Consider the following 25,721-nt stretch of genomic DNA (forward strand, 5'->3'; position numbering starts at 1 on the left):
TAATGTGCATCTTTGTTTGTTCCTGTACCAATTTCTTTGTCAAGGGAACCCAACAGATTTGGGTCCCTTCTTGTTAGTAGTAACTGTTAAGAAAATAATCAACACAACAACTACTACCAAGATACAATAAGCCTTCATATAAATGATATTCAATATATTCATGAAGCATATAAAATAATAGTTCTTAGGCAGAGAAAAAATAAGAAGAATATTTTGTTGCCTAAAAATTAAAAACTCCGAGTTCCACATATATGCATTTTTCAAAATACGTTTCCTTGACATAATTTTAATGTACTGAAGTTTGAAAAAATAAATTGAAAAATCATTTATTAAATATAGATTTTAGATTTTTCAAATTTAATTTTAAATCAAAACAAAACAGAAGTTCCATTAGAAACAATGCAAGGAACACACAATAAATTAATGCATGCACACAAAGAAGGTCTAAAGGAATAGATATTTACCTTAGAAGATCGCCTGTTACACCTTGACTGACTTTTATTCAACAATAAAAGTCAGATCTGCCTTGTTCCTTTGAATGGGTAGGATCGAGTTCCTTTCATCAAGTTTCTTGTAATTGTTCCTCCTTCCAGGAACTTAACTCGGCAGGGTTGCCTGCTTATCAGCGAGTTCCGGCTCTGATACCAATTGTTATTTGGATGGAACACTACAAGAGGGGGGGTGAATTGTAATATGGAACTTGCTAGCCAATTTTTGCGAAATTATAAAGAACATAAGCAAGTATAGAAACAATGCAAGAGAGATTTTACGAGGAAACTTTCCAGGGCCCAACTGGAAAGAAAACCTCGACCCACTAGGGATTTCAACTCAAACTCTTTTCACTATAGGGCAACAACTCAGTTACAATCCTATAAGAAACTTGGCCATTACTTGAGTTCCTCTACGAACTCAAGTTCCCAATAGTTGTTCCCTCAAACAACTACGCTCTCACTGACTTCCCTAGAAGTCTCTCTTGACTCTTAGACTTCACTCAAAGCCTCTCTGCTTCTCTCTCATAGACTTCACTCAAAGCCTACCCAAATACATATCAGGAACTCACTCACGTTCCTGCCCCATACACATCAGGAACTCACTCAAGTTCCAGCCCAAAACTTGATACAAGAATTCACTCAAACCCTTGACCAATTCCCCATTACAAGAGTTCACTCAACCCTTGACCAACTCTCAAAATATTGATGATTGATAATTGATTAGTATCCCTCTAGAATGTAGCACGTGAAAAACCAATGGGGAACATGTCACTCGTAGGAACTTGGAACTCGTAGGAACTGACTCAAAAATGTGGAATGAAAAACATATTCTTCTATAACATTATTCCACAGCCAACCCTTATGGAATGACACAAGTCAGACTCTTTGGAATGAAGATATAAGCCTCTATTTATAGCGTGTACAAGACTTAACCATAATCCCACTAATTCCTCCACTAACAGTAAGTTTCCTAACTTCTAGGCACTTACCCATGATCAGTTAGTTGGGGAGAAACTTGGGGAGAAAGCAGTCAAAGTCTTGGGCACAACTTATACCACGTTTACAGTAAAACAGTTAGAGTAAAAATAGGAAATAAAAAGAAAATAAATACTTGGAGAAAAAGCAACGTTTTATCAAAACATAATCCAGGAGATATTTTTCCAAAACTCACTTTTTATTTATTTTCTTATGCAAAAATATTTTACTGAAAACCTTTTCATAAACGTGAAATAAATACATGAGATTTCGTTCGTGCAGGAACTTGCATTACAAGTTCCAACACTCACAAACTCATTATACGTATTTTAAATTTTGACTCTTTATTTTCCAAAAGCAGGTAAGATAAAAATAAATAAAAGATGAAATTAAAATCAGAATCCTAATTAAAGTTGATTTAATTTAAAACTTATCTTTTATTTAAAACTAAATCTTATCCTAAAATAACTAGTGCATATTATCTAAAACTCTTAACCAAGTAGAGATTTATTAAGAAACAAAACTCTAAATAAATCCCTACAGATTACGATAATAATATGCAACATATTCACTGACTCTTAGATGCTTTTGACTCTAAGTTCCACGAGTTCCTTTTGACACCTTGTTCCATTACCTTTCACGCTACTACATACTTACATGAATCCTAGAAAATAAACTCTTATTTCCTGTCTTCATGTTCCATGCTGCTCCGCATGTTGGTTGTTCCACCTCTGGAACTTCTCGAACCATGTTCCCATCAGGAACTTATTTATGCCTGCTTGATCAGTTTCTCTGATTGTCCAAGTCTACATGCTTTGGCCTTCTCTTGTTCCTGCTCTGGAACTCCTGGTTTTCTTAGCATAGAAACTTAAACATTTATTAGTTAAGTTTGCCTGTCATCATCAAAACCCTGTGGGTCAACACGTTCTATTCACCTGATTTTCACTTATTTTTTCTGAACTTATCTTATCTGAACTTAACTGAACTTATCTGAACTTATTGGAACTTATCAAAACTTATTTTAGTTATGAATTGTACTTGGTCAACCCTTATTTTTCCTGAACTTATTATCTTATCTAAACTTATCTGAACTTAACTGGACTTATCTGAACTTATTTTTCCTGAAATAAGTGGAAATAAGGTGAACAAAACAAGGCCTTAACAATGGACCCACATGCATTCTTACTTCCTAAAAAAACATTAAGAAATTCAACCACCTAAATTCCCCACCACTTTATTTGACACATTTTCACTAACTATATTAAAAAAAAATACCCCACTATCACCTACCACCTAATAAATTAATAAGTCAATTAAATTGCCTAAATTATGTAGCGGTCAAATTAGGACGAGTATTAAGGGACGGAAGAGTATTTTTGAGTGATCGATATGCAATAAAGTTGCATGCAAGAAATTATGTTAATTGCAATCTATCTATACTATTCTAAAAGTCTGTTAAATTTCATTGATTTGGCTGTTGTATTCAATTAAACAACAAGGCATCCGAAGGCATCGCTGTGGTGCATCGATGGGCAACGAGGCAGCAACATGGGCCACAGGGGCACCCATGGGTCTGGCAGCAGGGAGGAGCACCCACCCCCTATAGAGGATTATTTTGAATTAGTCATAAACTGCCAGTGAACACCCATATGACATTAACGTAATAATGGGCCGTTTGGTAGGCCAAATGAACTTGGATTGGGCTCAAACTTGGGGGTCCCACATATTTTGGCCCAATGAAGACAATGGTTGTGCCAGAATTGGGTTTTGAGGCCCGCTTGGGCACGATGGTGCAGCAAGGTCCTTGGAGTGCCTCCGGAAGGCTCTAGAATGCTCTTGGGCCTTCTAGCTTGGATTTCTCTAGGGCATTCTAGCATGGATGACTCTAGAACATCCTTGTACATACTTGTGAGTATTTTTTAGAACCCTCCATGTATTTTCTGGTTCCTTAGGAGGGAGGAACATTCTAGACATGTGTAGAGAGCTCCTTAGAGAGAGCCTTGTAGAATCTCTATTCTATAAGCCAGCTCCTGAGGGTATTGTAGTAAATTAACTTTTCGTGTCCACTTGCCAAAACTCAATTATACCCTCCCCCGTTAACCAATAACCAGTTACCCACAACCCAAATTTTTGTGTCCAAGATACAGATTAATAACTGATTTTTTTAGCTAAATTAAATTAATTTAGAAAACTACTTACTGTTAATCATCAATCACAAAATTTTAACGTACATAATCAATCAATTGGGAAAATTTATTGCAAAGAAGTCAACAAAAATTAATCCATATAGCTAACTGATTTTTTTAATCAAATTGAATTAATTTATAAAACTGACTGTTTAATACTAATCCTCAATCACGAAATTCTAACGTATAGAATTGTCAAAATTTATACTCCGTAGCAAATAAGTCAACAACAATTAATGAATACAGCTACAAGAAGGCAAGTTACAAAGTAAATAACACATTAATCACTCAATTAATGTTGTAAATCACGCCGGCATTCTCTCTCATTTTCTTCCCGGAAACAACTATTTCTTTATAAATTTCCAGCATTACAAATCAAAAGAAGATCGTGATGAAATAAAATTCTCAAATTTAACAGATAAATCAAATTAGACATCACCACCACCATTGCGGCGGAGCGATACCGGAAACCCCAATAATAGTTAGCCTAAATAAGAAAAATGAGAAGCGGTTGGTGAGGAATATTGTCGGCGTCTTTGGGCAATTGGGCAGATCTCCTTCTTTATTAATGTTGATGTTGCTGGTGTTGTCACCAAAGAAGAGAGAGCGACGAAGAAAGATCAGACAAATTGATGATTTTCTGATAAAAACAGGCGAGAGGAAGAGATTAGATGAATTGATAATTTCCTGATATGATGTTTTGATGAAAAGAGGCGAGAGAAAGAGATATGTTTGGAGTAGGGTTTATTGTTTTTATTAAGAAAAGTTTGGTTGGAGTAATTTGGTGAGAACACCACCACCACCAATTTGGAGTAAGTGGAGTACGGAGTATATAATTCTTTAAAAGAAAAGTTCTTTATTCTTTTTTTTTTTGAGAAAAAAAATAAACTTATCTAGAAAAGTTCTTTATTCTTGAACACATGATAACTTTATCATAGATTAATATTTGATTTTTTGAAGGATAAGTTTTATCTGATAATAGATTAATTATAATTTCTGACTTATCCTATATGGTAAAAGTGATAATTTGAAAAGTAATAATACTTACCTTACACAATATATTTTAGACTGCTTAGCTACTAAAATAAAATTGTTATTTCATTAGAGTTCAATCTACTATGACTATGATTAACTGTAATACCCCGAATTTTAAAAACTTGATTAATTATGCTAAATTACTTTTATTTAGCTTAAAACCGTTTTAAATCCTAATTTCAAACTTTATTTCAATTAACGAAGTTTTAATGCGATTGAGTTTTAATATTGTTACACGATTTATTTTTTTCAGATTTTATAATTTAATTTTTTTTTTTACGAGCTTAAACTACCTTCTTAAATCTTATTTATTTCGAATTTTTAATTTCGGAACGTTCTTATTTTATTCGAAAACTAAATTTATTTTATGTTATCGATATTTTATAAAGAATTATTTGAAAATCTGATTTTAATTAAACATTTCTATTTATATAGGATTCCTAAATATAGCAAAGGAATTTCTGAATTTTACCCAACTTTGAAATAACCCAAAATGCTAGATAAAAAAAAAAAAAGGAAAAAGAAAAAAAAAACTCATCCCCTAGCTTCCTCCCCCTTCTCCCACGTGTATGTGTAGAACAAGGGTCAAATTTTACTTGTTTCTTTGACTCCTCTTTACCCCAAATTCAGTCCAAGTTCATTTTCTTGACCCCCAAGTACCTCTCCTTCTTCCTTACTCTACTTCCATGGTGAGGTCATGAATGATGTCCATTGAATTCCAATTACCTTATAAATAGAGGAGGAACCTGCTCCCCATTTCCACCACAATCAGTTTCCAAAGAAAAGTTAAGTTTATATACGGAGTAGCTCACAATAACCTCTCGCCTCCTTTCCTTTGTTCTCACGCTGAACCACCGCCACCACCGCGGCTCTGCCGTCGTCCAAAATAATACCACCACCCTAAAAATCTTCCGTTTTCCTCCACCCAAATATATTCATCCATTACTCTCAAACATCAAGCTCTAATTGTAGAACTCCATTGCCGAAACCGAACATCAAAACACGCACACACTCTCCTAAGCTCTCTCTCTTCAGACACGGACCACCTCCACTGCCGCCCAGACCACCGGTCCTGCCGCTCAGTCGTGCCGGCAAGACCTTTCTGTCCCCACCTGAACTCCTCCTTGCTCTATCCTGTGGCGGCCGTTAACTCACGCAACCCAACCCCTTCTTCCGTCGTGCTTCCTTGTTTCATGAAACCAAAAAAAAAAAAAAAAAAACTCTGTTTTGGTTTCCTTTTCTAAGTGTACAATACACTTATGCATTACTAAAGTCAACCTTTCTTTTTTAGACACTAAGCCAATTTTAGTAAGTTACTTTCCTTTTGTTTTATACGTATATTACTTTCAACTAATTGGGAAAAATAAATAAATAAAAGAATGGTGTCAACCATATGTCAAACAAATAACTCTAATTAATTATTGTACTTAATGGATAAGTACTAATTTGAAAATTAATTTCATAACAAAACCAAAAGCATTTAAAAAAAAAGAGAGTACCGTATTTACATATTATATTATTTTTGTATAGTTACTAATCGGGTAATTTATAAATTACAAGAATATCCGGTTCTTGAAGCTCAGGAAGAACGGTCCATCGAACAGGAAGTATAAACTACGGTTGAGGTAACATCTATTGCTAACACCCACAATCCCCTTATGAAATGTGTTTTGATGAGATTATGAAATATGTTTATAATGATATGTTTTTATTGGATTGTGGGATATGAAATGTGTTTATAAAGTATGTTTTATGATGATTATATTCAAGCATGTTTATGTATGATTTTATAAGAACGATGTCTAAGAGTTAATAATAAGATACGAAACATGATAAATACAAGTGTAACCGGTTCTGGTAGTTAGTGGGGTTACTATTTTTAGGTCGTGCACGTACCGCCGTACCGCGGGACACCCAACAAGGGAGAGTGCTCCTTGAGGGTTACCGCAAGCTAAAAGAGAAACTATTTAGGTACGGGCGTATGTCCAACAAGGGAGAGTGCTCCTTGAGGACTATCGCAAGGTGGGAGACGTCCCGCAAGGCTAACTAGTCAGTTACCAAGTAAAAAGAAGGTTTTAAGAAAGATAATGGGAACTATCAAAGTTTCAAGTTATAAATGATGTTTTATTGTATTTATGAAAATGTTTTACTATGTTCTATTCTCCCTGATTGCAAAGTAAATAAAATGAATTGAAATGAGTTTACGTTGTTAGGGTAGTATGTTACTGGGCCTCGACTCACGATATTGCTTTTGTTTTAGGTACGAAGAAGATCATGGGATGCCTTAGAGTGAGGATGCAACCACCAAATTCACGATCGATGTTTAGTAAAGATAACTATGTCATTAGTAATAAAGGGATGTATTATTTAAAGTCTAAGTTTGATTTCATGATTTGAGTTAGATTTTAATATTAATGTTTAATCAGATGTTAAAAGTGTTTATTATTAAAGTTTCTTTAGTAATTTAAAAAGGTTATGTCGCCTTGTATTTCCCACGAGGGAGATACGGCAGTGACACTCCGACTAAATTAGGGTTTCCGCTGCTAATTAAAGATAATTAACCTAATTTATGGTGTTTAGAATTCGGGGCGTTACAGTTTGGTATTCAGAGCAAAGGTTCTGCGACCATAAGTGCTAAACCTTACGGGTTTTGCACGAAATAAAATTCAATAGGCTTTAAGCAAAGAGGTTTAAGGAATAAGTTAAAAAGAATATGTTAAAATCAAGTCAAGTTAAAATGGAATGAGTGTGAGTGTAGGAACGGGATTAAAGGGATTTATTCTTCTGTTATTTATGTTTTCTTGATTGAATATGTTATGCAAATATCGACTATCGAGGTTACTAACGATGCCACGAACGAAGCTTATAAGCGCAACGTTCACGATGACGTCGTCCACAATGATGTTTTCCATGATGATATTTATGACGACCAACTTATAGAAGACCACAAGAGATTATGGAACGATTAGGAACGACAAGTACGATGTTAACTGAATTAGTCAAAGATTCTCGGAAAACGAAAGACACTAAGCGAAAGAAAATGCGTCACTATTCGGGAAAAAAAAAAAAAAAAAAAATTCACCCTCGAATCCACCAATCTATGACGACAAGCCCGATTCGATGGAACTTGAAAAATGGATCAATCAGATAGATCAACTATTCGAAACTTTGCAATGCCCGATGAATAGGAAGTAAGTGTCGTGCAGAAACGAATACGTGTTATCGATGTGGAGGAAAGATCATTTCGTCAGAGACTGTCATAAACCACCTTTCACGAATACAGGAGGAGCAACCTCAGCTCGACCGATCACGGACGAAGCAACGATGCTAAGGTTAATCATAATCCATCACGACCACCAACATATGTAAGAGCTTACATGATGAAAGACGAAGATGACGCCAATGCTGATATTATTTTAATTTATCTCTCTTACTCTGGAACCGAACTTCCCTTGATTTCACGTTTATCAAGTTTCCTACCCTGGACAGACTACGCAAAGTTTAAGCATTACTGTTTTCTTGGAAGAAGTTAAGTTAAGCACGATGCGAACTCAAAGAATTTGTGGATATGAATTGTTTTGAGGAACTTTTATGTTTATGAAATCTTTAAGGATGATATTAATGTTAGAGTACCAAACGAGCATAAGGTTGTATTTCGTGAGTGGTGGATCATTAATTAAGTAAAGGTTATTCTAGGTTTAAAGTGCTCAAGTTAAGAATGAAATTGATTTTAGGGTTATCTTCCTGTGTTATTCATGATGAATATTTTGGTGTTTATAAGAACAAAAGTCTACTATCTAAATGATGATTGATATGCCTCTGTTAAGGAAGCTAAGCTAGAAATTTTAAAGGTTATGCAAGAATATTATGCGAAATCGAGCATGATTTATGGTGAAAATATGAAAGTGGGTTTGCATATAAAGTTTTGAGGACCTTACCAAAAGAAGTTATTAATAATTAGTTTGTCTATCAGGTTGATGATATCAATGAATGTTATGAAATTCCAAATGAATTATGAATATAATGATTGAGGAATGCAATGGAATTGAGAATAGGAAATCGACAAAATGACATGTCTATAAAACCAGGTAGTATGAACTAAGTTTTCTGGAAGATAGATTGTTTCTGATAAAGGCACACTTGATGACTTAGCATTATCCGCAAAATACGAGGGTTGTCTACCTGAAATACTAAGAATAAGTAACGAAGTCGTATGTCCAACGATGTATTTTCTGTTGCGTGATTGACTCGAACCCCTGCAACGAACGTAGTCAACGAAGTTATTCAACGTAGAAGAAAAGATCGGAGATCGAAATCAAAACGAATCGAATAAAGAAAGTCAACGACAAGATTCCTGCAGCAAAGAAGCTCAAGAATGAACGAAAACGCAATATCTCCAATTAGTCGCCTAAGAATGATATAATGTACGAATCACGATGTTTTATGTAAACGTATTGTGAATCAACCATGCTCATGTGTTAGATCAAATGATTATGATATGAATGTTATGCTTATGTTGAATGTGAAATTTTCAATTAATGAATTATGTCTTTATGATATGCTTTATGGATTATGTTTATGCTGACATGATAGTATTGGTAATGTAATCGTTATACATGGAAGCCGACCTCGATGGAAGTTCTCCTGAGCTCAGAGTACGAGATTGTTATAATAAATTATTTTTACAAATTATTTGACTATTATAAATTGTTAGATAAATATTTATTTTCATTATAGATATATCTTCAGAATTTTAATTTTGTATTAAAAATTACTATTTTGGTGGAAAACATTTTCAAACGGGATCTCACAAAGTAAAATGTGAGCTTAGTCTATGCTAACAAGTTTGCCCCTTTTTATGTCCTTTGCTCCTCGATCCTATTTTTATGAAGTAAAGTGGAGATACGAAAGATGATGACGGAATTTGATTGACCTTAATGACGATTAAGGATCAACATATAATTTTGCCCCTTTTGTATTCTTTACTCTTCGATTCTAGGTCTCGAGTTGAAGCGGAGTCATAAAAGAAGATGGCGAAATGAAGGCTAGATGTTGTCGGAATTAAAATGAAATTGTGAGATCTTGGTTTTAAAAATAAAACATCATACTTTTACTCGAATATTTTCGATTTTCAACAATCATTTTATACGTCTAGTTTTCAAGTTTCGAGGACGAAACTTTTTCTAAGGGGGAAAGAATGTAATACCCCGAATTTTAAAAACTTGATTAATTATGCTAAATTACTTTTATTTAGCTTAAAACCGTTTTAAATCCTAATTTCAAACTTTATTTCAATTAACGAAGTTTTAATGCGATTGAGTTTTAATATTGTTACACGATTTATTTTTTTCAGATTTTATAATTTAATTTTTTTTTACGAGCTTAAACTACCTTCTTAAATCTTATTTATTTCGAATTTTTAATTTCGGAACGTTCTTATTTTATTCGAAAACTAAATTTATTTTATGTTATCGATATTTTATAAAGAATTATTTGAAAATCTGATTTTAATTAAACATTTCTATTTATATAGGATTCCTAAATATAGCAAAGGAATTTCTGAATTTTACCCAACTTTGAAATAACCCAAAATGCTAGATAAAAAAAAAAAAGAGGAAAAAGAAAAAAAAACTCATCCCCTAGCTTCCTCCCCCTTCTCCCACGTGTATGTGTAGAACAAGGGTCAAATTTTACTTGTTTCTTTGACTCCTCTTTACCCCAAATTCAGTCCAAGTTCATTTTCTTGACCCCCAAGTACCTCTCCTTCTTCCTTACTCTACTTCCATGGTGAGGTCATGAATGATGTCCATTGAATTCCAATTACCTTATAAATAGAGGAGGAACCTGCTCCCCATTTCCACCACAATCAGTTTCCAAAGAAAAGTTAAGTTTATATACGGAGTAGCTCACAATAACCTCTCGCCTCCTTTCCTTTGTTCTCACGCTGAACCACCGCCACCACCGCGGCTCTGCCGTCGTCCAAAATAATACCACCACCCTAAAAATCTTCCGTTTTCCTCCACCCAAATATATTCATCCATTACTCTCAAACATCAAGCTCTAATTGTAGAACTCCATTGCCGAAACCGAACATCAAAACACGCACACACTCTCCTAAGCTCTCTCTCTTCAGACACGGACCACCTCCACTGCCGCCCAGACCACCGGTCCTGCCGCTCAGTCGTGCCGGCAAGACCTTTCTGTCCCCACCTGAACTCCTCCTTGCTCTATCCTGTGGCGGCCGTTAACTCACGCAACCCAACCCCTTCTTCCGTCGTGCTTCCTTGTTTCATGAAACCAAAAAAAAAAAAAAAAAAACTCTGTTTTGGTTTCCTTTTCTAAGTGTACAATACACTTATGCATTACTAAAGTCAACCTTTCTTTTTTAGACACTAAGCCAATTTTAGTAAGTTACTTTCCTTTTGTTTTATACGTATATTACTTTCAACTAATTGGGAAAAATAAATAAATAAAAGAATGGTGTCAACCATATGTCAAACAAATAACTCTAATTAATTATTGTACTTAATGGATAAGTACTAATTTGAAAATTAATTTCATAACAAAACCAAAAGCATTTAAAAAAAAAGAGAGTACCGTATTTACATATTATATTATTTTTGTATAGTTACTAATCGGGTAATTTATAAATTACAAGAATATCCGGTTCTTGAAGCTCAGGAAGAACGGTCCATCGAACAGGAAGTATAAACTACGGTTGAGGTAACATCTATTGCTAACACCCACAATCCCCTTATGAAATGTGTTTTGATGAGATTATGAAATATGTTTATAATGATATGTTTTTATTGGATTGTGGGATATGAAATGTGTTTATAAAGTATGTTTTATGATGATTATATTCAAGCATGTTTATGTATGATTTTATAAGAACGATGTCTATGAGTTAATAATAAGATACGAAACATGATAAATACAAGTGTAACCGGTTCTGGCAGTTAGTGGGGTTACTATTTTTAGGTCGTGCACGTACCGCCGTACCGCGGGACACCCAACAAGGGAGAGTGCTCCTTGAGGGTTACCGCAAGCTAAAAGAGAAACTATTTAGGTACGGGCGTATGTCCAACAAGGGAGAGTGCTCCTTGAGGACTATCGCAAGGTGGGAGACGTCCCGCAAGGCTAACTAGTCAGTTACCAAGTAAAAAGAAGGTTTTAAGAAAGATAATGGGAACTATCAAAGTTTCAAGTTATAAATGATGTTTTATTGTATTTATGAAAATGTTTTACTATGTTCTATTCTCCCTGATTGCAAAGTAAATAAAAAGAATTGAAATGAGTTTACGTTGTTAGGGTAGTATGTTACTGGGCCTCGACTCACGATATTGCTTTTGTTTTAGGTACGAAGAAGATCATGGGATGCCTTAGAGTGAGGATGCAACCACCAAATTCACGATCGATGTTTAGTAAAGATAACTATGTCATTAGTAATAAAGGGATGTATTATTTAAAGTCTAAGTTTGATTTCATGATTTGAGTTAGATTTTAATATTAATGTTTAATCAGATGTTAAAAGTGTTTATTATTAAAGTTTCTTTAGTAATTTAAAAAGGTTATGTCGCCTTGTATTTCCCACGAGGGAGATACGGCAGTGACACTCCGACTAAATTAGGGTTTCCGCTGCTAATTAAAGATAATTAACCTAATTTATGGTGTTTAGAATTCGGGGCGTTACATTAACGTTTATGCAGCTTAATGGACATAATAGGTCGAGTCATGGAAAAAGTATTCTCAAACTTCAAAACTTTTTCGTGGGCTACCTCCACTAATTGAAGATTTTAATCTAGGACATTCTTATAATTAATGGTAGTTATGTGATGCAAATTGATTGGGCGCAGGAGTGTTAGGCAAGTACAATGTGAGAACAAAAAATGAAACACACTATTTTATTCTATGTATGTTTTAATTAATTTATTTATTTCGGTATTACAATTAAGCTTTTTCAAAGTGTACGGGAATGAGTATTATATTGTTTGAATATTTAGATATATTTTTTTTAAAGTAGAAATGATGTCTAAATTCTCATTAGATCAACTTTGAAACAATAATTTTGCTTGCCTATTATTTGTGGTGATTAGCTGGAACAACACATTTTTTTATTTTTTTATAATCCTGCACGCATCGCGTGCATATAAGACTAGTATTATAGAGTAGAAGTCTCTAGGCCACCAAGGCACTATAAATAGGCCTTGGCATTCATTTGTACAAAGCATCAAACACTTGTAATTCTCTCTCAAGCAATACAAAGCATTCTTTAAAATCCATACACTTTGGGCCTTAGCATTTTCCACACAAAAGCTTTCGTAGCATCACTTAGCATCGAGCAAGCATCGAAGTGCCTTGACTAGTTAGTCCGACGGGTGTGAGACGCTAGTAGGCAGCGTGTAAGACTAAGGAAAATAGTCAGCACGTGTATATACTTGATCTAACATTCAACAGCTTATAAATGTACATGCTTAAAATGAATTTTAATTAACAGGTTGAACTGTTATCATATAAATCAAGCACAATTAACATCATAATCATTTTATAAATGAACATAACACTTCCTCAAAATGAATATACACAATTTATATATGTATTATTTACTAAAGTCAATATGAAAATGTGTTTTTTAAAAATAAAGAGAGAACTTATAAAAAAAATGAACATAAATAGTTATACATTGAACCTCATACCTCTTACCTTTTTATAATTTGAACATAAAACTTTATGATAATGAACATTTCATTATCATAAAATGAACATTTCATTATCAGAAAATGAACATTTTATTATCCGAAAATGAACATTTTATTATCAGAAAATGAACATTTTTAAGTTCCACAACTTAATCAAGTTAACCATGATAAGTGTATTTTTTATAATAAGTAGACATGAACATCATAATCTCGGAAAATGAACATCATACCTCTTACTTTTTAATAATTTGAACATATTTTTTTTGATAATGGAACATTTTATTCTCAGACAATGAACATTATTAAGTTGCATTACTTAGTCAACAAACACAATTTCAATCTTAATAAAATAAGAATATTTATAAGCATTTGAATATTACAAAATGAACATAATCATGCATTCGATCATATGAACCTCGAAAAAAATATAGATCTAAACAATAAACAACATTCTAGAACTTTTTTGAGAAAAGAAGTTGGCAAAAAATTGAGATGTCAACCAGATTTTATTTTAAATCACATACATATATTAACAAAATCAATTTTAAGAAAAATAAAGTATTATACACAACAAAATAAACATTTTATTCTCATAATATGAACATTATAAAGTTCCATAACTTAATAAACAATTATGTATTTATTCTTCATAATAAAGTGATATGAACATCAGAATCTTACAAAATGAACATAACTATATATAAATATGAACATTTTGAAAAAACCGGATCTGAACATAAAAAATTTCTAGATCCAATTTTTGAAGAAATTTTGCAAGAAAATGGAAAGAGAATATGGAGATTCAACCAGAAAATTTCTAAATCACATAAAAATTGACGTGCGCACAAATGTAGAACATAAAAGGAAAATTCGATTGAGTTATTAAAGACATGCTTCTAATCAACATGTAAATTCAATCAAAAATCACGAAAAAATAAGAAAATTAACATCAGAAAAAGGAGAAAAATAAGTTTACAGCTAGTGGCAAAGACTGCGTTGTCGTGAATGATAATGGCGGCGCAAACGCAAACGGATTTTCAGATTGACATTGTTATTTGAGATAAAAAAATCACGTATAAATGAGAAGAGAGAAACTTTTGGGGAGAGAGAAACTTTGAGGAAAGGGGAAAAAAAAGGAGAGAATTCTGGTTTTTGAAAAATTTATATGCAATTTTTTAAAAAGAAATCACATGTCTATATAGCTTCTTTATTTTCTTTGGGAAGGGGTACACCAATAGATGGCTATACCTAGGGATGTCAATGGGGCGGGGCGGATGCGGATGTAGGTCCCTCCATCCCCATCCCCACCTAAAATTTTCATCCCCATCCCCGCCCCATCACCCATGACGGGTATAAAATTCATCCCCATCCCCGCCCCAACGAGTGTAAGCTAAAAGCCATCCCCGCCCCGCCACCCAACTGGGTATCCATCCCTGTCTTATCCCCGCGCTAATACCGGCCTAATTTTTTTTATTTAGCAAACATTTGTCATATATACGGATTAATCAAAGTTAATATAGAAAAAAAAAACCTTATGACTAAAGTAACCTATATAATAAAAAAAATACTCGTCATAAAAAAAATCCAAACAAAAAACATAAAAATCTCACCTAAATTTATATTATCACCTAAAGATGCAAATAAATCCAAACTCACCCATCATCATGGCGGGTATGAAGCGGGGCGAGTTGGGATGGGGCTGGGCGGGCGGGAATGGGGCGGGTTCAACACAAAATCCACACCCGTCCCATCACCCAGACGGGTACGATTTTTATATCTATCCCCACTCCATCACCCGCTAAACCTACCTCCATCCCAGCCCATCACCCGCTAAACCTACCTCCATCCCCGCCTACTTGGGGCAGATGCGGGGATGGTCTCCCGCGAAACCCACCCCATTGACATCCCTCCTGGTATAGCCATTAAGGATATGTATATGGAAGATCTCCTGGTGTAGTCGTGTTGCTTGAATAAAACCCAGGCCCAAAAAGTGAAAAACCTAACCTACTCACTCCATTAGACAAAACCCTAAGGAGTAATGAATTCATTTTGTAATTTAAGTCACACTTCCCCTGCCGCCATCGGCCATCCCCTTTCCATTTTCTCTCTTCTCCAAAAATGTCGTCCACCGCGGCCGCAGCCCGCCCTCTGGTGTCAATCCAGACTGTCGAATCCGACATGTCCACCGACTCCACCCCCACAGCTCATCTTCCCGACGTTATGAAAGCCCCAATCCGCCCTGACGTCGTCAACGAAGTCCATTCCCTCATGTCAAAAAATGCCCGTCAACCCTACGCCGTATCCAAAAAAGCCGGTCACCAGACCTCCGCTGAGTCCTGGGGTACTGGACGTGCAGTCTCCCGTATTCCCCGTGTTCCTGGTGGCGGTACCCACCGTGCTGGACAAGGAGCTTTCGGAAACATGTGTCGTGGTGGTCGCATGTTCGCTCCTACCAAGATCTGGAGGAAATGGCACCGGAAAATCAATGTTAACCAGAAGAGGTACGCCGTCGTATCCGCCATTGCTGCCACTGCGATCCCTGCTCTTGTTCTCGCTCGTGGTCACAAGATCGAGACTGTGCCTGAGCTTCCTCTTGTCGTTTCCGACTCGATTGAGAGCGTCGAGAAGACCTCTGCTGCTTTGAAGGTGTTGAAGTCCATCGGTGCTCTACCCGATGTCGAGAAGGCGAAGGACTCCATTGCTATTCGTGCTGGTAAGGGTAAGATGAGGAACAGGAGGTACATTTCTCGCAAGGGTCCTCTTATCGTTTACGCCACCGAGGGTGCGAAGCTTGTGAAGGCATTCAGGAATCTTCCGGGTGTAGAAATCTGCCATGTTGACAGGCTGAACTTGTTGAAGCTTGCTCCAGGGGGTCATTTGGGTAGGTTTGTGATCTGGACCAAGAGTGCTTTCGAGAAGCTCGATGTAATTTACGGGTCGTTTGATAAGCCTTCTGAGAAGAAGAACAAGTACCTGTTGCCTAGAGCTAAGATGTTGAATGGTGATCTTGCTAGGATTATCAACTCTGATGAGATTCAGTCTATTGTTAGGCCGATTAAGAAGGATTATGTTCGGGCTCCATTGAAGAAGAACCCATTGAAGAATCTCAATGTCATGTTGAAGTTGAACCCCTATGCTAAGACTGCTAAAAGGATGTCTTTGTTGGCTGAGAAACAGAGGGCTGCTTCCAAGGAGAGCAAGCTTCAGAAGAAGAGGAAGGTTCTCTCTAAGGTATATCTTTCTCCTTATTTTTTTTAATATATTATCATCATGGATTGCATTTCCTAGGTTTTTGTTCAGTGCATTTTATTTATTTTTTATATTTTGTTATTGCTTTGTTGAAGTTATTGTTTCTTCTTGTTGGAATTTCATTTTGCTTAGTTATGAGGCTTTATTGGTTGATATCAATTGAAATTATTTGGAGTTTGAACATAAAAAGAACCATATGTGATGATGAAAAACTGATTCTATTGAAATTGGTGATAGATTATCATAATTGGCAGGGCTGATGCTGCTTTGACCACGTTTTTCAAGTAATAAATTGAAAATGGTAAAAGTTTGTTTGATTTTCCCTTAAAAATATGGGTTTGGCCCGCAAATCACGGTGATCAATATTTTACAGTTTATTAAAACTTGATAAACACTTTGAATCGCTGAAGGTTATTTCCGATGATCATGGAAATGTGGCAAATGACTGATGTTTTCAACTTATCAATATAGTTTGAATTTTTGACATGATTGGAAATAGTACATAAATTGAAACATGCTAGTTCAACCCATTAGTTGTAGGCTTATAGGTAGGTGATAAGTTTAGTGAATTAGGATGGAATTGTAAATTGTTATAGTGGTCTACTGGTCTATGATGATAAATGGAAAGGCTTGTTTCTCAAAATATTCGCAGTGGCCGCCTAAGAGCTTTCGTCTGCGCAGACTTGAGAGCTAATGCTGTTCTATCCTTCCTTGGATGTCTGAGACCTCTTTAATTACTAATACTTTGATATTGGTAATAATTGTGCTTGGCAGTCTTCAAGAACAGAATGTTTGTTTCATTGTGCTTGACATAGATTAACAGGGACAAGCAGATATGATAGAATACGTTTTAGAAATTCTGGAATTGCTTTCTTTAAGAGAACTGATTATGTATAGCTGGCGTTGCTGTTAGTCAAAGAACTTGATGGTTCATATTTAGGGAATCCTCAAAAAAAAAGAATTAGTAAATTAGGATGGAATTATAAGTTGTTATAGTAGTGGTCTATGATGATAAATTGAAAAGCTTGTTTCTCAAAACATTCGCAGTGGCCGCCTAAGAGCTTTCGTCTGCGCAGACTTGAGAGCTAATGCTGTTCTATCCTTCCTTGGATGTCTGAGACCTCTTTAATTACTTGCCTAAATGCTTTGATTTTGGTAATAGCTGTGCATGACAGTCTTCAAGCAATGAATATTTGCTTCATTGTGCTTGACTGAGATTAACAGGGAATAACAGAAATTATAGAAAAACATTTTAGAAAATCTTCAATGGCTTTGTTTAGGTGAACTGATTATGTATAGCTGGCATTGCTAGTTAAGAACTTGATTGTTCATTTTTATTGTTGAGGGGATCCTTAAAAAATACACTTTCAAAGCATCAAAAGCTTGGTGCAATAGCTTGTGATTTTGGTCATGTTCTCATGTGCTTGTAGTTTGTTGGGTTTCAAATTTATTCTGTTACCATTGAAATCTTCTCACTCTGTGTAGTATGATATAGTGTTTGATTAGGTTTGCATCCATGTTTATTTATACTGTAGTTATTTTGTTAGTCATTTCTTAGTCTGATTGATCTCGAGTTTGTAATTGGAATTTCTGGTTTCTTGATAAGCTGTTGATGTCATAGTTTTAAGATTTACTCGGTATGACTTTGGTTTGATGATCAAGTATCTGTAAAAAACTTGGTATGGGAATGAACTCGTAGTTAGTTGCTTTTGGTTCGCTGAGTCTATTGTAATCTCTGTATATGTATATGTATTTGAATAGCTAATTTTGCTTGCTGCTTAATCTTGAGCAGGAGGAGCTTGCTGCCATCAAGGCTTCAGGAAGATCGTTCTACAAGACGATGATTTCAGATTCAGACTACACAGAGTTTGAGAACTTCACTAAGTGGCTCGGTGTATCACAGTAAATTTGGCCTTTTAGATAAAAGTTTTGATAGAGAAATTTGATTAAGCTTTTCAATCTGCTGAGTTTAGCGCTTGTTCCTATAGCGTTTGTAGTTGGAAGGCTGTTTAATTGGAACCTTGACAGTGTATTTTTATGATCCGGATCAATGTGGAGTATTATATTACAGAGTATCATTTTTTATTGTCAAAGTTATATTACAGAGGATCAATCAGGAAAGTTTCTTTATGGGATTGGGTAGTTTACCTTGCATATTTGCGTTCATATCTGGTACCCATGACTTGTGATAATATCTTCATTAATCCAACTCCAATTCTACAAATTCGTGCCTCTTGATGCTGGTGCAAGTGTATGAGCTATATGCCTATATGACATAGCCAAACAATTGCAGTCGGTTTTTCAATTTGGATTCTCCGAAGCATCTTATCCCGTGAGGCTGTGATACCACAATTCCATTTCAGCACTAACATCCTGCACGTGATATGTCTACCAAGGCGAACATTCCATTCGTATAGCAATGAGCAATGAGCAATGCGCAATGCTGGATGATAAACAGTTCTATAAAATTATCCCCATGCCTCAGTGAATCAAGGTAGGCAGCAACGGGCTATTCTTGTCTTCAATCAAGTAGCCTGAGAGAGGAATGATATGTTGGTGTGAAATGCTCGTACCTTTTATAAGGAACAATAGTCAATAGGCTACAGACTTAGTATATGGATTATGGACCTCATAAATCACAATATATCAAACTAAATAAACCATCTTCTTTATTTTCACGAATAGGAACCAACTATCACTGCATTGCGCTCGTAAAGTTGAGCAGCCGCCAGCCAACAACTTTCGTGAATTCCCGCCTACGTAATGTTGGCTTCAGAGGACATACCTACGGTGAATGATCTTGCCCGAGTTTTCTACAAAATACTTTTGGCGATGAGAATTGATCCTAAGTTGATTTTTTTGTTTCTTTGGAAGCTGCTTCAACCATTAGGGTCCTCACAGTCATTTATATCTTTCTAAGTGCATGTTTGGTATGAATACAGGAAATGAAATGGATTGGAATCATTTAAGGAGAAATGGTAATGTTAAGTATTATCATTATTTCTTGTTTGGTATACCTAAGGAAAACAATACATCTCTTGTATCAAATTAGGGATTGGGGAGGGTAACACTTTGTTACCACAAGGTTAGGACTTAGGAGAGGTAACAAATTAGTGGAAATGGTTACCCTTTGGAAATGGGGTGTGTTACCCGCCTCCCATACCAAACAATAGGTAATGAAATTAGTTAATTGATACCAATTCCAACACTTGAAAAGTGTTATACCAAACATGCTCTAAATGTTGTTATTAAGAGTATACACCATACATTTTCATGACCTCAAATTTTCAAGGATTAGTCATGAACTCCATCAAAACACCATAGACACCATAGTCATGAACGCCACATAGGAGATCTAAGGGTTTCGCCCAATGAAAAATAAGATTTCTAATTTATGTTTGAATTAATAAAATCGAATAAAGTCTCATCTTGTGCTACGTAGATAATTAATTAGGTGACACGCAGATATTTTAATTAATTAATTACTAATATAAAACTCCATCCAAAATCAAACACTCTAATAATTAAAAAAATAAATCTAAAATAGAATTCATCCAAAATCAAACGCTAATCTAAAATAAAATTCATCCAAAATCAAACACATCTAAAATAAAATTCAATAAAAAATCAAACACTAATCCAATATTAGAGCGTCACGTAGGAAATTCTAATGTTTCGACCAATGAAAAATAATATTTTGAATTAAAAAAGTCGAATGCCACGTAGATAAATAATTAGGGGCCACATAGATATTTTTATTAATTAATTATCAATATTACGCATATACAATTTCATCTAAAATCAAACACTCTAATAATTAAAAAATAAATCTAAAATGAAATTCAATCCAAAATAAAAACCAATCTATATATAAATATAGCAGTTAATTGGTAAAATAAGAGTTTTATTTTAACTTAACAATTTAATAGAATTCGTGCATCGCACGGACTAAAATCTAATTAATAATACTTCCTCTATTCTTATTTATATGACACAATGGGGTTTTATACACTATTCACACAAACACATTTGACTTCCTTTTGTGGTTTATACATAAGAATAAACATAGTCGTGTGGGGTCTTATTAGATTCGTATCAGTAAATATTATTTAAATATCAACTTTTTATAATTTTTTCCGATCCACATTTAGAGATATTAATGTTTGAAATCGTGCATTGGCAAACGTGCCTAAATAATTGTGTCATTTAAAAAAGAACGGAGGAAGTAATTGAGATCAATATGATCGCTTGAGTATACAATACATTGTGTCGTAGAAGATACCTAAGATAAAATATAACTTGTATACACAAAAAATAACTAGGGTTAGCTGTGACGCGACCGTCAAAGAGTCCTTAAAGACAACCCTTTTGTTCCGTGAAGATAATAAAGCGCGACCTCATCGTATGTAAGTACTCCCTCTGTATTTATTTAAGGGATACACTTGTCTTTTTTGGTCGTATTTATTTAAGAGATACACTTATCATTTTTAGTAACTTATCAACCCCACCCTCTAATTAAATAATTTATCTACTTCAACTTCACTTGTTTTATTACTTTATTTCGTTCAATTCTTTTTCTTAATACACGTGTACGGTCAAGTGTATCCATTAAATAAATACGGAGGGAGTATGTTGTAATACCCAATATTTTATAATTTTATAAAATATATTTTATTGTCAAAAATGTATTTATTTCCGTTTTTAGTTAATCTCTTTTAATATTTTCAGAAAGTTTAAAAACGTTATTTTAAAATTAGTAGGACTCTTATTACGAGCACCTATATATATTCCGTTAACCCTAATTATTTTTAGAAAATCTTAGTGCAGCCGTTTTACATTGTAATCGTATGGAGTTGCGTATAAATTAAGAACCCATAATCATCTTTTTTTTTTTGTTCGGTAATTTGTGGAAAGTCAAACTCCAAATTTAGTGACCACATATTGAATCTCATAGGAAGATCATCATGTACGTACCTTCGTCAAAGATCAAAACAATATGTTGCGTGAATCCCTATCACCATATACCAACCATGATCTTTTAGCTTATGGATTTAAATTGATACGTTGTCGTCGAGATGTAGTGGGTAGGCGAGTCTTTATTGTTCTAATGCACGGTCTCGAATCCTCGGAAGGTAATCACGCACACCCAGTCTTTTCGAGTCATTTGTATAGTGTGAATTATTATTACTATGTGTAATCACGCTTAGTCCCTTCTAATTGTTTGTGTATATTATTATTTGTAATCACGTGCACCTAATTCTTTGGAGTTGTTCGTATATATTCCTTAATTATATGTTATCGCACTGTTCTGATTTTGGTGTGCAAACTGTACGATTTATATTTGTATAGATGTTTATATGTGATTTGGAAATGTATCATACGAGAGGTTATTGATGATTTTGTTTTGAGTTGAATTATATTGTTTTCAAGGTATAATTAGCGATCTGATGTTTGTTATTTGCTCGTAGATTTCAATTTGCTGTTTTGCACTATTGTTTAGAATTTTGGGATTTTTGTTAATAAGGATGTTCGACATTTTGCTTGAGGTTTAGTTAGTGCTTAAGAGGAAATATATTACTGGTTATTAAGGGCTAGTTCAGTTGTTGAGAATATAATGATTGAAATAAATATTGGGCAGTAGTACATACTTTTGTCTTAAAGGAGTAAAGTTTAAGTAATGGATTGCTAATCTTCCGTCAATTGTTATTTGGACTTTGTGCCAGTATTGAGAAATATCGATTATTAATCTAAAGTGGGTACTGATCAGATGATGAGAAAATGTTGAGAATAATTATCATATTATTGGTTTGAGGCTCAACGTTATATACCTTAGTCCTTGGCATGTTGGTAAGGAGATGATAACCATTAGTAGAGGAGCAAGATACAATCTTTATTTTTCTTAATCTCCCCAAAAGTGGGATTTGGTCCAAAAGTGGCCTTGACTCAGAGAGTCTTTCTAGTAGCTATTGAGAGTTTCAAGTTTTTATACTTGTTGGTTTATTATTCGAATTACCCATGTCCAAGGCTAGGTATAGAACAAAGAGCAAATATGGCACCTATTGGTTTGAGTACGTTTAGTAGAGGAAAAGATCATATCAATATATTTGAGGTTCATATGAAGAGAAGATTTATAGTTTCCGTATAGTATGGAGTTAGTTTTATTTTTGGGATCATACTTGAAATGTAGTTTCATACTACATTATTTACATGACACTTTATTACTCTATTTTAGTATGTTTCTGTTTGTAACGGGTGATTACTCAGCTTTTTGCTGACGTGTGTGTTTATTTGCTATGTGTGTTTGCGGCCATGTCTTTTTCTTATGGTGGCCCTGCGACGATCCTTTTGGAATTTGTCCTCTATGGTGAGCAGTCAATATTAACTGGAGCAGATTGATCGTGAAAGATCGCAATTCAAGATGAAGGAGCTCAAGTGTTATCGTATAGTCTTTTATGACAGTTTAATACTTTTCAGTTGTAAATAGACCACCTAGTAATCGAGTTGTAATAGTTTAAGTTTTGTAAGCCTTAGCACTTGACAATGTGGTCAAGTGTGGCGGTGATGCCTCCGATTTAGATGTAAGCTTCCGCAAATATTTATAAAGTATGTATTATTTCTCATTTATTTAAAGTTAGTAAATCGAGAGTGTTACGTATGTAATTGCTCATACACTTGGTCACCTAGGTTGATTTCCACGCATTTTTGTAGTATTGAAATCGAACGTGGTGTGTTGCCATGTCACTAATTTGAGTGATTCTTACTGAGGCCGTCATGTCGTTGACTTACATTACACATCACTGGATGGATATTTATCTACAATACGGTATAAATTAATTGCATGGATATTATCTAGAATATTTGTTTTCTTCCACTCACATATATAGGAACCATATGCCTTTCTTCGAATATGTACTCTAGTGGCCATTTTAATTTTGTAATTAGCATCTTTGACGTTACATGTCGGTCTATTTAAGGATTGGAAATCATGTAGCTTGAGTTCAACCAGAAGCAAGCTCATAAGAAATCAGAAACTTAATTGAAAGAGATAGATGGCAGAAATCAAGTCTGAATCAGCAAAGGCTTTTGAAGATTGGGCTCGATCACTGCCTCATATTTCCACTCTTAGCTCTAATTCACAAACTAGTGCTTCTGCTGTCACTTGGCATTATATTGGGGGTAAGTAAGTAATCTTATGAAAATACTCGTAAATCAAATTAATTAATTTATTATGTCTTCCTGATCATATTCAACTATATATCCAAGTGCAGAGGGCAAGCCCAAAGTTGAGAGCCTTAAGACGAAGACGCCTTAAGAGTTAAGACTACAAGTCTGAGTACTGCTTGGAGAAATTGCAGTGCGTTTGTAAGTGTGTGATCGATCATTGAATAACATGCTCATAATGGACGATCTTTTCATTTCTTAAATTCAAAATAAGCTCGGGAAAAGGCTACCTAACTACATTTGGACCTTTTCTATAAACAAAATTAATGTTTATACTTTATGTCTAATTTTATCTCCATTCAAGTTATACCATACTAATCCTATATGCACGTGATCACTAATATACACGATTTTATATTATGTAACGAAAGAATTAATTGCATAAACAATGCGTACTGTAGCAAATAGAGGGTAAGGAAATCACACATATGAGAGTTTAAGCAGCTTTCAATTAATCGCTTAGACCATTCAATTACTTTAACTTAGGAGGGCTGGAGGCGGAGCCTTGAATTTGAGTTAGATTATTGAACGAAACTGTCAAAAGCTGCGCTAGGCAAAACTCTAAAGTAGTGCACCTTGGTTTAATTTAGCGGCCAACTAAATTCTACTTCGTATCTTTTATTTCCGATTTTCAGTCGGTATTTAACTTCGTTTCAAAGACGTATTGGGATGCGATTATGACTTTATACACGTTCCACTTATTTTAAAATGTTTTCTATTTTTAGCCGTTACTGTAATTAGCAGGTTCTATTCCGGATGAATTATTCAATCAGTCGAGTATCGCCATTCCATGAATCAGCGTGCATTAATAACAAGTGGATTATAATTTCTTCATCGAACTTTCCGAATAGGAACGAGGGTCAAAAGTAGACGTCTACACACACCAACACCCGATCTCTCTCCTCTTTTTTTAATACTTGTACGAATATTATGTTACTGTAAGTGTTAACAATAGGGGTGCAAAAGAGCCGAGCCGAGCTTTACCCTGTTCATGTTCATGTTCATGTTCATGTTCATGTTCATTTAACTTATGCGAGCTCGAGCCCGAGCCAGAGCTTTTAACCGAGCTCAAAAATTTGTTCAAGCTCGGTTCGTTTAAAAGATTTTAATTGTGTTCGCGAACTATTCGTGAACGACTCATTTATTAATCGAGCCGAGTTTATAAACGAGCTTTTTTCATGAACGAGTTTTCTTAAACGAGATTTAGAGTATAACCACTTGAAAATCTAACAAATTATAATCATATCTAATAATAAACATTAAAGTACACTTTATTTGATAAACAAACTAATAATTTAGAAAGAGTCAAAGAGCACTAATTTAACAATTAAAATTTTATTTCAAAATATTTTTATTCTATTATAGATTTCAAAAGTCAAAAATATGATTTTTATTTATATTTGAAAAACGTATATATATATATGTTAAAATATGATACATAACATAACTAGACGAACTTGTTCGATCACGAACATAAATGAACGAGTTGTTCATGAACTTAATGAACGAGCATACATATGTTCATGTTCAAGCTCGTTTATTAAGCGAGCTTCAAAAGTTGTTCAAGCTCGACTCGTTTAATAAATGAACGAACATGAACGAGCTTTAAACGAGCTAGAGCCTGAGTAGTTTATTGACCGGCTCGGCTCATTTGCACCCCTAGTTAACAACATATACTCTGTAAAAACGTATAATAGGCTTACCCATGAAGAATTTGCAATCGTGATATGTGAATAACCCATAAAAGATCGAGTTGCATTTTTTTCAGAAATTTGTATTTAATGAATTGGTAACTTCAAATTGTGATCAAATTCTGACAAATACGGCTCAAACTCCTGTTCTTCTCATTCATTAACCACGTATAT

The 25,721-nt window shown here is 34.6% G+C and overlaps 1 protein-coding gene, 2 long non-coding RNA genes and 2 other non-coding genes across 5 annotated transcripts; all 5 read left to right on the forward strand.

Moving 5' to 3' along the window:
* The first annotated feature begins 5,415 nt into the window (after positions 1 to 5,415).
* Positions 5,416 to 12,212, forward strand: LOC130463837 (uncharacterized). The gene is made up of 5 exons (XR_008923996.1): positions 5,416 to 5,995; positions 6,248 to 6,312; positions 6,948 to 11,093; positions 11,346 to 11,410; positions 12,046 to 12,212. It is a non-coding gene; the product is annotated as an uncharacterized lncRNA (long non-coding RNA).
* Positions 12,213 to 15,416: 3,204 nt separating this feature from the next.
* On the forward strand, positions 15,417 to 18,713 carry LOC110805409 (60S ribosomal protein L4-1). The gene is made up of 2 exons (XM_022011011.2): positions 15,417 to 16,617; positions 18,428 to 18,713. Exons 1-2 carry the CDS (start codon positions 15,505 to 15,507, stop codon positions 18,539 to 18,541), a joined length of 1,227 nt encoding a protein of 408 aa, XP_021866703.1. The 5' UTR covers positions 15,417 to 15,504; the 3' UTR covers positions 18,542 to 18,713.
* Positions 17,241 to 17,362, forward strand: LOC130464764 (small nucleolar RNA SNORD14). The gene has a single exon (XR_008925114.1). It is a non-coding gene; the product is annotated as a small nucleolar RNA SNORD14 (small nucleolar RNA).
* Positions 17,636 to 17,757, forward strand: LOC130464748 (small nucleolar RNA SNORD14). Its single transcript, XR_008925099.1, has one exon. It is a non-coding gene; the product is annotated as a small nucleolar RNA SNORD14 (small nucleolar RNA).
* Positions 18,714 to 23,527: 4,814 nt separating the features above from the next.
* On the forward strand, positions 23,528 to 24,136 carry LOC110805411 (uncharacterized). The gene is made up of 2 exons (XR_002538010.2): positions 23,528 to 23,811; positions 23,904 to 24,136. It is a non-coding gene; the product is annotated as an uncharacterized lncRNA (long non-coding RNA).
* Positions 24,137 to 25,721: the final 1,585 nt, after the last annotated feature.

This window comes from Spinacia oleracea, chromosome 6, assembly GCF_020520425.1.
Source record: "Spinacia oleracea cultivar Varoflay chromosome 6, BTI_SOV_V1, whole genome shotgun sequence".
Classification (NCBI taxonomy): Eukaryota; Viridiplantae; Streptophyta; class Magnoliopsida; order Caryophyllales; family Amaranthaceae; genus Spinacia; species Spinacia oleracea.